Consider the following 14,939-nt stretch of genomic DNA (forward strand, 5'->3'; position numbering starts at 1 on the left):
CAGCGAGAGCACGCTTTGGTTGCTACAAGGCGACAACATGACATGTTCATGGCCACCATCAAAAACAGGATGTGGGTAGCAGGCGGGCTCCGCGGGGCTGCTGCGGCCAGCGCCGGGATCAACGGTGCCCCAGCCTTCCAAGGGGAGGAAGGAGCTCACAGGCCAACCAAATGGCTCAGAGAGCAAAAAGAATGAGAAAGCTCCTTTAAAATGGCATTTCTCCTTGCAGAGAGCAACCTGGAAGGATGCCTGCTCTGCCTGCCGGGGGGAAGGGCAGGAGGAGGTTGGGCGTACAGGCAATGCTGCGTGGTGATGCCGTGGTTCACGGGGCTGGGGCTCCAAATGACACACATGGGAAGGTGCTCCAGACCTTCAGCAGAGGAGCTGTCACTGATCATGGGGTTGCTGAAGGGTTTGCTTGGTTTCCTAACAGCCAAGGGATTACCTTTTCCCTTCTTATCCCCTGTGGATGAAGGGGGCAACCTGAGTTTACCGCCGAAAGAACTGTGGCTGCTCTGAAGAATGCAATTCCTTTTCAAACTGAAACCCTTAATTAATTTGCTGAATGCTACTGAACCTGACCTTGTAAGCGTTCTTAACTGGATCTTTCCCAGTGCCCAGATCTACGTAACCCCTCCCTGAACTCAAGTCCCTGCATCAGCTATGGGCAAGGTACCACCATGGTATTCAGCCCCTGGGTTAGCAGTAAAGAGGCAGAAAACCCATCTGAGGTGAGGGGAATATTTGGGTCCTAAATCTTTTGGCTTGATTTAGCACCACAAAGAGTGAGCTGAGGCATCTCTGGCACAAGAGCTGGTAGAACCTATTTTGGCTGTTGCAGCAAAGCCTTGTGGTGCTGACTCTGCACTGGCGAAGAGACAGGCTGGTGCTGGGGGATGCTTGGCAGCTCCTGACTCGTGGGCATGGCCCCTTGACTAAAGGCGCTGGGTCCTGCGGCTCCAGCACTGAGCATGGGGCGTTGCAGCAATGACTTCCAAGGGCCTAAAAGTGCCTCTTCTGCTGCCCTGAGACTTACCTTGTCCACGCTGGCCTGCAGCTCTCTAGCCAGCCTTGCCCTTTTGTACGACCTTTGTGATATCTCCGGGGTTTTTTGCTGGGTTCTCCTGGCCTGTAATGTCTAGTGCAGAAGATTTTTTCCACAAAACCATGAAAGAGGTTGTGGCTTCTGCTGGGAACATTTCAAATCCAGTGGAAAATCATTCTGGCTTCAAGGCTGTACTGTCCTGCAAAAACTCCCCCCTCGCAGATTGAAGGTCCAGCCCTGGAATATGTGAGGAGTTCTGCTGTTTCTCTGTCTGACCCATGTTTCTGCACATCCTGGATTTTGCTCCATTTCATTGTGCTTGAAGCCCGTGGCTGTGCCTTCAGTGACGGTGTTTCTGCATGCTTTTCAGGGTTGGCTGTTTCTGCCTTCCCCCGTGCAGTTCTGCTCTGCTGATTTCTGCTTTCGTACCCCGCGTTTCCTTTCTCATGCAGCTGCTTCAAAAGTTTTCATGTGGACCATCTGGTTGCACCCAGCTTTCGCAGCACTTAAAAGAAGATCATGAAACGTAGCTATCGTGGGTGACTGATCTCATCCCGCCTGCCACTGCAAGGCCAAAGGGGAGCACAACTTAAGACATACAGAAAGCCAAGAATTTATTGCTGTGCTCCCAGCTCACCCAAGCTGCTTGTTACTGCTCTCCATATAAAACTAGTGTGCCACACACAGATAAGCAAAACTAAAGCAAACTCACCACTGGCACCTAGTCGGTTGCAGAAATCACCGTCGCATGAGGCCAAGCCAGTGAAGAGCAGACAGCACCCACCTGACTTGTCCTAGTGCTGAGGCCTTGCGAACTCGGTGCAGAGCTGGTGGCCTGTGGCAGAGGATGACAATGCCACGCTGCTGCCATAGGCAATGCCAGGCTGCACGGCCGTGAAATGCTGCGGTGGCACCCGTGGGTGGGTGGGGACAGGAGCTTCTCCAGGGCAGGTGGACGTGGCCGGGAGCAGGGCTGTGATTCTGTTCTGGCCATGCTCTGCTCAGGGGAAGGTCTGCAGCCTGAATTGCTTCCATAAACTTTGGCTTTTTCAGTACAGGCTTTTTCTTTTTTTTAAAGCTTGAAGAGGCAGAAATCATGCCGCCTCAGGTCTGTGCAAACGAAATGTTTTCCTAGCCTTGAGAGCTGGTTTTGCCCAGCTCTGTTTAGAAATAACTGCCTGTGGTGGGAGGAACCTGCAGCTACTTTTTCCTTTTCCCAAGTCCGGCTATAACTCTGCCTGCTTAAAAAGACCGCTGGGAATGTTGCAGCATCTGAGCAGCTTCCAGGCTCCCAGTCACTGTGATGACCTGGGGGTGACAGGCAGCCCCCTCAGCTCCTGGGGACAGTCTGGGGAGAACAACCCCAGGCAAATGCCTTCAAACAGGCAGGAATTTCTCTTCCCTCATCAGTGATCCCTTCAGACTCCTTGCATGTCTTTGCCAGGAAGAAAGCACCAGCTGCCTAGTTTTAACACTGCAAAACTTGAATTATCCTGCACGTGCTGGTGGTTTGTAACTAGCATGCCCTTGCTGCATCACTCTGGCATGTATTCCTGTTTTTTGGAGGAAACACACCGCTCCCCCTGCAGCTCCCTCTGAAGCCAAGCATGGCCCACGGGAGCATCAGGGCAGCAGCAGCATCCTGGCCCCAAGGACGTGATGGGGCTGGCTGCTGCTGACACAGCTCTGCCAGGGGGAACACCTGTGTTTCCGCCTTTCCTTTCATCCCTCTGCTGGGTGGAAAGTTAAAAATCTGAATTTTTCTATAGAAGAGGAATCCAAAGGTATGAGGTTTTTTCATAGACATAAGGTATTTATCTTGCTGACAAAATGGAAATGCTTGATTGTGGTTTATTGACGTGATCCACAGGAGTTTTTCTTTGGGTCTTCACAAGTGAAGTGTTACCCCTTCTGGCTGTGCGCAGCGGTGGGAACATTTGTCCCCAGTGCCACCATGCCTGTCATCCTGTCCTGGCTTGTGAGTGGCCTTGCATTATGTGGCTTCTGCTCTAGAGCTTCTCCTCTGACTGGAGCAGAAACTGGGGAGCAGAGAGTTATTGACAGAGGAGCCTACAGAGCTCTGCACACACCCTGCATGCACCCTACACACACACACCCCCTACAAACACCCTGCACACCCCCTGCAAACACCCTGCACACCCCCTGCACACCCCCTGCACACACACACCGTGCGCACACCCTGCCATCGTGGCCTCTTCCTATTTCTGGAATGAATTGGAATCGCTGTGGCTCTAATGATTTACCTCACCAGCTTTTGAATCCCCATTGTGCCCCAAATGCCTTTGAAATCCCAGGTGCTGTTTCTGAAATTTTAGCAAAGGATAGCTCAGATGGAAACTTCCTGTGTTAAAGGTCACACAGAAAAATGATTTATAATAGATTCATGCAAACTGTGCTTTGACCACAGGGCGCTCTTTTGGGAAAATATGAATTGTCGAGAACTGGTTGTGTAACTAATAGATGGCCCCAGGAAATACCTAAAATTGTTTCAATATAATTTTGCAATCAAGAAGTCTAGCAGGCAGGTTCCTGGGGAGGTGGGGGCAGCACCTGTCCCTGTCCCTGTGAGGGCCGAGGTAGCTCTGGGACAGCAGGGCTCTCCACTTGCCAAGCCTGGTGCCATGCTTTCAGCTTCAGGTTATTTCAGGTTTGGAGCCTGGCTGGAGGTTTGCCCTACACTTGAGTCCTGGTGCAGGATTTGTGCCAGCTGCACCGAGCGGGGTGCACCTTTTTCAGCGGTGTTTCCACACTGAGGGAAACCCGAGGGACAGGACCTGTCAAACAAGAAATCACCTGCAGGGCCCTTTGGATTATGTCAGAGACATAGAAACAGCTTGATAAGAATAGAAATGACCTTCTTCTCTCCAGCCACCAGCCAGTGCCAGGTGCCCAGCCTCTTCTCTGTGGGCACCTACCACTGCATCCCAGTGACTCACTTTCAAACCTCATCATCCATTTTTCTTGGACAAATTTTTTCAGCGTAGGAACGTTTTTATAAATCAGTTACACCAAACTCGTTTTTGCAACAATGATGAAAAGATGTTGGTTTTAAGATGCAAACTCAGATGAACAAAACCAGTGGGAAGGCTGTGGATTCGTTTCTCATCAAGGTCTGAACTCAGCAAGAGGACTTCCAAATCCTAAAGCCCAACGATGTCAAAAATGTTGTATTATACAAACACAAAAAGTCGTTCACACAGGAGATTACACTCTTATGTAAACCTGGCTTTGGGCACCAGGGTTGAGATGAGTTCAGCTACGGTCAGAAAATGCCACGGTGCTGCTCGGGCGATCCTCCTGCTTCCCTCTGTGAAACGCTCCTGCTGGCTTTAGGTCTGACTGGTAATTACTGATGTAAGTGCTACTCTTGTCCCTTGGGTCTTTTATATTCCTTTGATGAGAGTTTCTACTGCTATGGCCAGAAGATGCTTCTGCAAAAGGTGGGGCTGTTGTGTGGGCATGGAAAGAGGAGGACCACTGGGTGCTGGGGGGGTGGGGGTGGGGGTGGGGTGTCCCAGTGGGGTGTCAGCAGGAACCAGGCATCCCATCGGCTGGCTGGCTGGGCCTCGGGCACCTGCCACCTTGCTTCATGTCTTGCCACAGTGCCCCTTTGGCTTGTGTTTTGGTTTTCATCGTCTAGTCCTGTCCCCGAGGGCCGAGCCCTGGGGATTCATTTCACTCAGCAGTTAATTGCAGATGCTCAGCATCTGGCAGGATGTGACCCTGCCCCTCAAACACATGTGGCTGGGCTAAGGCTGCGTGGCAGAGGAGCGTGGCTGTGCGCTGTGTGCAGGGCATGTGCCCTTCCCGGTAGCCAGTTTGTTCCCTGACCAGTACAAAATGTGCTCATTGTCCAGCCAGCGGCACGGCGAGGTTTATCAGCACACAAACCCGATGGGGAATGTTAAGCGGGTTAGGTGGCAGCAATGCTACGGAAGGTGGTCACCCTGCGGGGATTAGAGGTCAGAACAATCGTCGTCCCTGTGACCAGGCGGAGGCACAAAGGGCCATTGTGCCCAGAGCACAAAATCTCTGTTTATTACTGCGGGGCTGACATGCTGAAAGACCCGCTCTCCACGCCAGCACAAAAGCTTCCTTGCTTCAGATTGTTTGTTTATGTAAATTAAAATGGTGCATTTAATTATGCAACGGGCAGAGCCTCAGCAACAAGTGAGGTGCTGATTGGATTGCCCCGTGCCCCGAGCCCGCTGGCCAGCCCTGGGCACCTCTGACGGTGTGACCACGGACCCTGCTCTGCAGCAGCACCCGTGGGAGAGGAGACGCTTGTTGGTCATTTGCGTGGGGGAACAAAATCCCCGGGGGAGAAGGGGTGAGGAGAAGCGCTCCCCACCCCGGGGTGCAGGAGCGGGGCCCGGAGGTGCACGGCCCCAGTCAGCAGGCACGGCACGGCCCTAAGCATGACAGAAGAAGTCCCAGCAGCATCCAGCATGCCTGAGTGCAACGGGAGCGTACCCCCGGAGAAGGGCCCACTCCAGGTCATCGGTGTCATCGATGAAATAGCAAAATCCGTCGGGATGGTTCATTACGTCAACGCAGAAATGAGCCCTGATGCTCTGCCTGTGAAAGAAACTCAGGAGGAAAACAGAAATTCAGTGGCAGAGGACATAGTTCGTGGGGATTTTGATGGAGAGAAGCAAAGCAAAGGTAAAGCACAAGGCTGCCTTTCTTAAAGGGTTCTGTTAAGGAAAATCTCTGTTTTATGTGTAGCCTTATGAATAATGGGATGTGCTCTGTGTTAGTCAAAATTCCTAGCTTGCGGTAGTTGTAACAATAACTCAGAGTAATTCAGAGTTAGGGACAAATTTGAGCTAGCAGTTACACAAGATGAGATGTAAAGTATGTAAAGAAACAAGCAATTTTTAAATCCGCTCTGAAAGTCTGCTGCCAATCTGCAACCATTAGAACCTAATTATCATCACTAACTGCTCCATCAATCCGTTTCTTGTGCTTTGTATTTCCTAAAGAAAAGCAAGAGGAAAACGATGGGACACTACAGCAGGGGTCAGCTGATATCCAGGACATGGGGACTGACAGCCAGGAATCAGAGGAAGGTAATGCAAAATGCTGTGTGATGTGAGGTTTTCCCGAAGCATAGCAATAAGTAGCCTTCAAAGACGGTGACATACTGGTGGCTGTAATTTCTTTTTAATTTGGTCAGACCCTTATATTCTGGAGAGCAGTGACACATTTCTAATCCATAGAGCTGCTGCACCTTAGAAAACATGGCTGGTAACCCTCTTGCTGAGGTTTGCACCTAGCTCTGTGACCGTGGGGCATCAAAACACTGTGGGGTCTTTGACCAGGAGGTCTCCAACAGCCTTGTGAGGCTGGAAGATGCTTTATCTTCTGCTCTATGCAGGGCAGCTCAGGGGATAACCTGGGGAGGCTGCCAGTCAAAAATGCATGGCCTCAAAACCCAAACTCCTGCCTGACTCACCAGCTGCCTAAATCCCCCTGACACCTGGGTATCTGGCAGGAAATTGCTCTCCTAAATATCTGCTCCTGGCTCTTTCTCTACTTCATCCTATGTGAAAATGAGTCAGAGCCAGGCTGGACCTCACACCTGCCTCCTGCGGTGAGCGGGGCTGCAGGACGGTGCTTGCTGCCCATCCCTGGCCACAAGTTAAAATGTATTGACACATACATAATTACGCTATGCAAAATGCAGCCACACCTCCAACAAGGAGGAGTATTTTATTATTATTAAAGGAGGAAAGCTATGTGTCTCTGTGGGTGGGCTTTCAGCATTGCTGCCCTTCCACATGTCCCACCCACTGGCTCTTGCCCCTCTTATAATTTCGGCAGCTGTGGGATGAGGGGCAGCTGGGCCACAGGCTGGTAATGATGTTCTCCCCACCACTGACCCAGACCACAGCGGGGGCACAGAACTGGTGGCTCTGCCCCACTCCCTGGCACCTGGCTATGCTGGATTCTTCTTGTCATTTACACATCTACCCAGCCGCAATAAGTTGATGTTTTCTGTAGGGCAGCTGCCACATAAATATGAAACCCCTCCTTGGAGGAGAGCAGATTAACAGCCCAGAGTAGCTGTCACAGTCCTGGCAAAGCTAGCATTGTTGAACATAGCTCTACAAGATGTATTGGCCATGACCTGTAAACAGAAACTTTGCTTTGATTAACAAAAGGAAAAGGACCCCAAACATTCATCATGGGCAAAACAGTATTTCATAGCAACTGCATAGGCTGTAAGGAGGTGAATCACGATGGAGGCTTTCCCACTTAGAGCTGACATCCATATTGCAGCTGTGTTGCTTTAGGAGTGCACAATAAAACCTATTAAACGATCTTGCACAGCCCTCCCTCACTCTCCCCCACCCCAGCCACAAGCACTTTATCTCTAAATTGCAGGCAGCTTTTTAGTACCCAACCAATTTAGTCTAATTAATACTCAGGACCCCACAGGCAAAATATTGAATAGACCATTTGTTGCTACTCTAAAGCATCATTTAATGCAGAGGCGTGCCAAACAGGACAAATTGGAGATAGCCATCTCAGCCTGGGCAGCCACCACTGAAGGAAGGACCTGCCCCAGGGGAACTCCACCGGGGTACTGCTGCATTGAAGACACACCTGGACACTGTCTGTGGAATGGCTCCCCTTCCCTTCCCTTCCCTTCCCTTCCCTTCCCTTCCCTTCCCTTCCCTTCCCTTCCCTTCCCTTCCCTTCCCTTCCCTTCCCTTCCCTCTCCTCTTCCCTCTTCCCTCTCCTCTTCCCTCTTCCCTCTTCCCTCTTCCCTCTTCCCTCTTCCCTCTTCCCTCTTCCCTCTTCCCTCTTCCCTTCCCACAGAGCCAGCCCGGAGCACCGAGGCACAGGGAGCCAGGACCCTCTGGTCCCGTGGCGGGGTCTGCCCCATGGGGATGGGTGCAAAACCCGGGAGTTTGGCTAATGGAGTCCAGCACCTGCCCCAGGCGATAACCGGAGAGCTGTGGGGTGGCTGCTTGGGAAGGCACCACAGCAGGGTCCTGCAGGAGGGTATTTGCTGGCCGCGGGTCCGAGAGGGCAGGGGCAGACCTGGGGTGGGCAGGGAGGCACAGTGCCCCCAGCCCTGGGGCGCAGGTGGGGTGCTCTGCTGCCCTTCCCTCCTCAAGGCTTGACCATGATGCTCTTCATTGCCTCTCCTTTTAAAGGAGGGTAGAGGGGAGGGCATGGTGGGAAAGGGGTACAAAGGAGATGGGCATTAAAAAATGCAAGTCTGAGGATGTACAGAGCCTTTCTAAAGCACATGCCAGCACCCACAGAGAGGGGGTCCAGCCTGGAGATGTGGGGCACTCCTCAGCAGGCAGTCTCTGCAGGAGGGGTGCTGTGGTGGCAGGAGCCGGTGAAGTCACCAAGAGCAATGTGCCATCAAGAGCATGTATGACGGGGGCATGAAGGCGGTGCTGAGCCCGTCCTCACTCGCACTCCCCCTGTGTCGCTGCAGGGCCGGGCAGCGAGGGGCTGCCTGCGGGCAGCGGGGGGACAGAGCTGGGGACAGCGGCCAGCCCTGGCGGGGAGGCGGCGGAGACCCCTGCAGCCAGCACCGACAGAGGGAATGCAGCCGAGGAGGAGGAGGAGGAGGAGGAGGAGGAGGAGGAGGAGGAGAAGGTGGTGGAGGAGGAGGACACTGAAGAGGATGAAGTTCAGGTGATTGAAATCAAGAAGGAGAACAGCGAGGCGTCCTGTCTAAAACAGCAGGACAGCAGCAAAGAGGCATCTCCTCCAACCAGCCCCGGCTGCAACTCCCAGGTGGAGAAACCAGGGGAGCAGCCCAGCTTGGGGAAAAAAAATGATATCTCCAGACACAGCTATTCCAGATACAACACAATCTCCTACCGGAGGATTAGAAAAGGAAACACCAAACAGCGAATTGATGAATTTGAATCCATGATGCACTTATGAACCAAGGTGGAGAATTGCTTAACAAGCCGAGCGTTTGCTCTGGTTTCATTTTTCGTTTTTGTTTCCCCCAAGACATGTCTCTTCACACAACATGAGGTCACTGCTTTTTTTCTTTTTGTATATGATTTCATAATACACTGTGAAAATGTAACATCTTTGCTTTGACAGCAGGCAGAGGCATCCATAGTGCAGGAAAATAAATAATCAGTTTGCTAAATACAATACCATTTGATTTAAGGTTTATCCTCTCATTTTTTATCCAACTTTTGTAACCATACTCAAACAATAGGATGTCTTCAACTGGCTGGGGCTCCTCTAGCTGCTGACACACGTGATCCATGCCATCAGCCGTGCTGGTAATGAGTTGGCAGCACAGCAGCTCAGTGACACTGGCAAGAGCAGTGTGAATAATAAAAGAGATGACTGTTTGCAACCACAGCACGCTCTGTTTTGCTGTCCGTCTGTGCCGGCATCTCCTGGCGCACTGACAGCTGCCTCCTGCTAGTGACCATCCATTTCCACCTTGTGCTGGTGGGGGTGGAGGGACATTTGCATGCATGGGTAGATGCTGATGTGCAGGAGTTAAAACAGATGAGAAGGCATCAAGGCCCCCGTTCATGCCTCGCGCTCCCACGGGTAGCTGGATTCCTCATGCAGTGCTGTAGCCAGCACCAGGTAGGACTGGTACTGCTGCAGGCCCTGCCGGGGGTCAGCGTGGGTGCCTTCAGACATGGCGCTGCCAGCGTGGGCACTGCCAGGTCACCGGCGCTGCCTGCCAGCCCCTGCTCTGAGCGGTAGTGTGAAGCCACAGGCACAGCCAGCCCGAACAGCTGCTCCAGAGCAGCTCCTCTTCCCCACAGCCTTCCCCCCTCGCTGTGGCAGCCCCCCGGGCCTGGCACTGGGACCCCCGCCCAGCCCGGGGCAGCCGTCCCGTGTGGCCGCAGGCAGTGCCGGCAGTGGTGGCCGGCCGCGGTGCCTGACCCCACCGGGCTGCGGCAGGGGTGACCCGGGGAGGTGGTGCCGGTGCCCGGTGCCATCACCTGCGGCACAGCCGGGCGCTGGGCTGGGCCAGCCAGGAGGGCAGCAGCTCACACATGGTGCATGCCACATGTCCACGCGGGGTTCCACGTTCACCTGGCAAAACTGGCCGCTATCAGAAACATGGATCCTCCAAGTGCCACCAGTTTAGACTCTTATCTGTCTTCTCAACTTTCACACCAAGTTTAGTTGCAATTTTCATTTTTTTTGTCAAAGCTGGGCAAGTTTTTTGCATAATTTCTTTTTGTGTCATCTGAACACAAATTTTCTCTGATTTTAAAAACCTTTGTGTACCTGCAATGTTGTCGATGTGGCCTTTTATTAATTGTTTTATGGACAGATTTGCCTTGAGCTTGGACTAAGCTTTGCAAGTGTCATCCCGGAAAGCATCTGGGAAAGTTGTGGGCAGCTGATCAAGGGAGAGGGGGCAAAACCAAATTACACTCCCACTTCAGTTGCAGTGGTATCCTTCAGTCACAAGCACTTTTTAAAGGATTAGTTTTACATCTCCAGCAGCACTGAGTTTAATTTTGACTTTTCTTGTTCTACATAAAGGCAATTATTTATTGGCAACGTGAAAATAATAAATGGCAATTCTGTATTGTACAAACCAGACACAGCCCTCATTGTGCTATTCAGACTTGTTTATTTGCTCTTTGGTTTGTGAAAGTTCAGAGGTTTGCTTGTATGAACTTATACTGCTGGTTTGTTTGCCTGCTGACAGCTGCCCCCATCACTCCTCTCGCAGTGCTTCCTCTGAGACATGTTTCTCCTAAAGATGTGACCATTGCCTGGGCTTTCGGTGACTTGCTGAGGTTGTGTGTGGCAAAGTGCTGCTCTGAGCTGGCCAGTCTCAGCTTCAAGTATTTGTACACTGTTAAGGTATTGAGACCACCATCTCCCCACCACGCTGCTTGGCCCCATTTGCACTTCAGAATGTCAATAACAAATTTGCTTTACCATAATTTAAAAATGCAATAGGGACAAAACCAACAAAAGCCCCAAGTGAAACAAAAATCAGAGCTAAAGTGAGCAAAATTGTGTGTTGCTGAGAAGTTTTTAAGGCATTGTATTGCGGTAAGGCTGGGGCTGATGGGCAGTATGTGCCCATCAGGGTTGGCAGGACATGTGGGTGCTTGTGCCAGGCTCTGGAAAAGCTGCTGGGTCTGGGCAGGTGGGATGCGAACACCTTGTTCACAACCTGGTTCACAGTGATGATGCAGCTGGATTTTAGCAGTGTGAGATGCCAGGAAAAGCTGCCGGTACTGCAGCAAGTCACGGGCTGCTGTAGTATGGGGGTCTTTGGAGAGGGTGGAGGGATGGATCAGCACTGGGGCTGAGCAAGGGGCAGCGCCAGAGCAGCGCAGGCACCCAATGAGCTGGAAAGCCAGAGTTCAATTACTTCTCCATGCTGTCCTGGGGTGAGGAGAGCTGTAGCGGGAGGGGCAGCAGCATTTCATGGCCTGGCCATTCACCATCACAATTCCCATCTCCTGCGGGGAATCATCGGGCTGAGCCACAGCACCCAGGCACGAGGCTGAACCCTTTTGCTGGCCAGGCAGATGCCCTCCTGCTCTCACACGGTTGCGTGGGCTTGCTTAAGCAAAAGACAGGGGGGTTCCCCTTTTATCATATGTCTATCTCTAACAGTTTTTAACATTCAGCTTATACCCTGGGTGATAGTTAAAATACAGTTTCCAGACATTTGGGGCAATGCAAGGATGAGATGCTTGGTGCACTGACTGCAGGCTCTGGTTCCAGCTAGGTGTGGAGTCCTGCTGAGATTTTCAAGAAACCTGGACTAGTTTTTTACCTTCCTTGGAAAGCAGTGTTTGATCATCTGACAACTGCAACCCCCTGTCTTGCTTTCCTTGTAGCCGGTAAAATAGTCTTGGGATGCTCTAAGGGCCTTTCCTACAACCACACCACTTCTTGCCGAACCCTCAGGATGGATGGGTGCGATATGGAAATCAAGGGGTGTACAGGCAAGTAAGCAGGCCGAAACGGCGGCTTGCGCTCTCCATGGCATACGTATCGTCTGTGGTGCAGCAGCTCGCAGGCAGCACCTCTGCCCTGCTCCAGGTGCTGGGGAGCCACGGTCAGGCGTGGCAGGGTCTGCATCTGGCCAAAACCGTGGTCCATGGGTTGGATGAGGTGCATGGAGGAGCTGGGCAGAGAGCTGTCTGCTCGGCATCTGGGGAGAGCTGAAGACCGGAAAATTTGCCCCTTGGAGCAGAGGCGTTTTCAGGCAGAAAAGCAGGTGAGGATGCCGATTAGGACGTGGTAGCTACAGACCCAGCCTTAGCCTGAAAATAATTCCTGTTTCCACAGTGCCGGATGAGGGCTGATGGCAAGTACGAGATGGACCCTTTTGGAGGGTCACCCTCTCCAGACACTGCCACATGGTGCTGGCTCACCCGTGGGAGCTGTTTCTAGCAGCACTGTATGCCAAACTTGAACGTGAATTAAACCACTTCAGCAGAAACTCACCAGTTGCCACAACATCTGCAGCAGCTGCAGGACACGGCAGCCAGCTCTGGCTATTGCTGTTTCCTGCACTAATAGCACACTAGATGAGAATCCAAAGCACAGCCATAAATCACGGGAAATTGGTGGTTTAAAGGTTCTTCCTGGGGTGATGTTTTGCGGTTCAGCCTGGCAGTAATTCCGGCAGGAGAGCCCCTAGAAAGAGTCCACATTGGTCAGAAACAGTTAACACATGGGGCTCAGAGGAAGAAGCTTCATCTGTTATATTTTTTTTCCTTTTGTAAAACTTTTTTTAAAAACAATCCAAATGGGGCTTCTATTCAGGGTACGTAACAACAAAGTACAGCCCGACGTGCCGTGTCCCTCCCTGCCACAGCTTGGGAGGCATTGGTTCTCATTCGGAGAAGCTGAATTCCCGTTTGCCTGAATGTGCGTGCTTCCCGTTGCTGATTCCTGGGACAACGGTGGCTGGGAGCAGCGGTCCTCCCCACCCGTGGTGCCTCCCTCCCCTTCCTTACTGCTCACATGGCCTGCCCAGCTCCCATGCCCCGAGGTGCGATGCACACCCCGGTGCTGTCAGTGGGGATGGCAAAAGGAGCAGGCAGCTCGCCAGGGACGAGTGACATGCCTACTGCCACGTCTGCCGAGTGTGCTGGAAAAATGCTCTCATTTCTGGAAGACCAGACTAACTGGTACAATCTGAATGCTCCTCAATATTGTGTAACAGCAGGCCACAGCTCACTGCCAGCAGCCCTGAAGGCACACTCCAGTCTTTAAGCACAAGATACCAACATGGAAGTGAGCATTTACACAAATGGGGCATCAGAGAGCAAGTGACAAGCCTGGCAATGGGATGTGACCATGACATATGACCATTTGGTGCCTACTCAGTGACAAGTGATTGAATGTCAGCAAGCAGAATTTGATGTAAGTCATGCTCTTGATAAAAGATGACTGCGCAAACAACATCTGTGTCATTTTTCTGACGGTGACTGCAGGCTAGCTGTGCTAAGGAGGGAAAGAAAATTGGGAAGACAGTTGGAATAGGAGCCAATTGGGAAAATCTGTTGGGCCAGTCAATATTTTGGCAGACTCAGCCTGTCAGACTCTGTCAGCGTCGATCCACCACATAAGAGGTAATGTTATGCCAGGGCTTTCTGAAAAACCAAAAGAGAGGTAGGAGGGGTTCTGTGAATGTGGGGTGGAGGCTCCGATGTGGTCAACAGCAGTGTGAGACCCGAGGGCGATGCTCAGCCCTGTGTAGCCCCAGCGGCTTGTGCTGCAGAAGTCCCTCAACCAAGCACAGGGCAGCAGGGCAGAAGGAGAATCCCTCCCTTTCCCAGTGACACCCCAGTGGTATGGGCAGCAGCCTCCCACAGTGGGAACTTCCTTGCAGAAATGGGGGAAGAAATCCCGCCTGGGATGCATTCGTGTTATGCATCCTGCATCTCACTGTCCTGTCACAGCTCAATTTAATTCTCCTATCAAATCTGTCCCTTCAGAAACTGGTGACTGCTTTCGGAGATAAAAAGTTTCACAGTAAGAAAAATATTTGCCTGTGACAGTATGCCCAGAAGGACTCCTGGTGCGCAGAGCCTGGCCATCCCACGCAGCCTGGGCTGGGCAGTGGCTGGTGCCAGGGAAGGTCTCGTCACGCTGCATCACCTCTGCAACCGTCCCTGTGAGATGCATGTACACACACGTGTACATGCACACACACTTGTGTTCTGCATCCCTGTGTGAGGAAAAGCCCTCACTGAGTTCAGCGGGCATTTTCATCCATCCCAAGTACTGCTGGGTAGATGTTTTGGGTTGTGAGAAGTCCTGTTGGAGGTCTCTGCCCTCCCTCTGCCCATGGTGGGGGATGCTGTGATGGGGAGAGCTGCCTGGCTTGCACTGCCAGCCAGCAAAGCTTCCCTCGGGATGGCTCTGGCAGGAGCAGTGTGAGCCGCCCTGCTTGGGGCTGCACCAAGCATCATCAGACTCCAGCACAGGCACCAGTGCAAGCCAATGCCCCAGCCAGCCGAGGGCCGAGGAAAGTGGCAGGGGTCCTGGGGGGAGATCCTAAAAAGCCATGGGGACTCGGGGACATGTCCCAGGGTGGGGACAGCCTGGCCACCCTGGGACGAGGTGCTCCCCAGCTGGCCTCTGGTGCGTTGCCACTGGCAAGGAGCAGGATGCACCCCTGGTTCACCTCCCCAGCAGCTCCTCACCTCCAAGCAAAGCAAGGCACACGTCCTTGCTGTCCACAGGGCACAGGCAAGGTTGCTTCTTCTGCAGTCCCTGGGGTACCTCATCTGCTGGGTGGCTTATCGACCCACATTTGCCTCCCATTATTAAAAGAAGGCTTTTTCGATATGCAATCGATTTCTAACGGAACCCTGATACTCATCTGTCAGAGGCAAGGGGTCCCACAGGGCAGGATCCT

General features: G+C 52.4%; 1 protein-coding gene across 1 annotated transcript; it reads left to right on the forward strand.

Moving 5' to 3' along the window:
• Window positions 1–5,147: 5,147 nt before the first annotated feature.
• ERMN (ermin) lies at window positions 5,148–9,218 on the forward strand. Its single transcript, XM_037398759.1, has 3 exons — window positions 5,148–5,731; window positions 6,052–6,138; window positions 8,529–9,218. The coding sequence occupies exons 1-3, from the start codon at window positions 5,485–5,487 to the stop codon at window positions 8,984–8,986; spliced, it is 792 nt and encodes a 263-aa protein (XP_037254656.1). The 5' UTR covers window positions 5,148–5,484; the 3' UTR covers window positions 8,987–9,218.
• Window positions 9,219–14,939: the final 5,721 nt, after the last annotated feature.

This window comes from Falco rusticolus, chromosome 8 (genome assembly GCF_015220075.1).
Source record: "Falco rusticolus isolate bFalRus1 chromosome 8, bFalRus1.pri, whole genome shotgun sequence".
NCBI classification, from domain to species: Eukaryota; Metazoa; Chordata; class Aves; order Falconiformes; family Falconidae; genus Falco; species Falco rusticolus.

Excerpts from the sequence above, each read along its gene's own strand:
- ERMN (XM_037398759.1), top strand. The coding sequence starts at position 5,485 with ATGACAGAAGAAGTCCCAGCAGCATCCAGCATGCCTGAGTGCAACGGG. Across the intron at positions 5,732-6,051 it reads TGGAGAGAAGCAAAGCAAAG|AAAAGCAAGAGGAAAACGAT; the intron begins GTAAAGCACAAG and ends TATTTCCTAAAG. Across the intron at positions 6,139-8,528 it reads CAGCCAGGAATCAGAGGAAG|GGCCGGGCAGCGAGGGGCTG; the intron begins GTAATGCAAAAT and ends GTGTCGCTGCAG.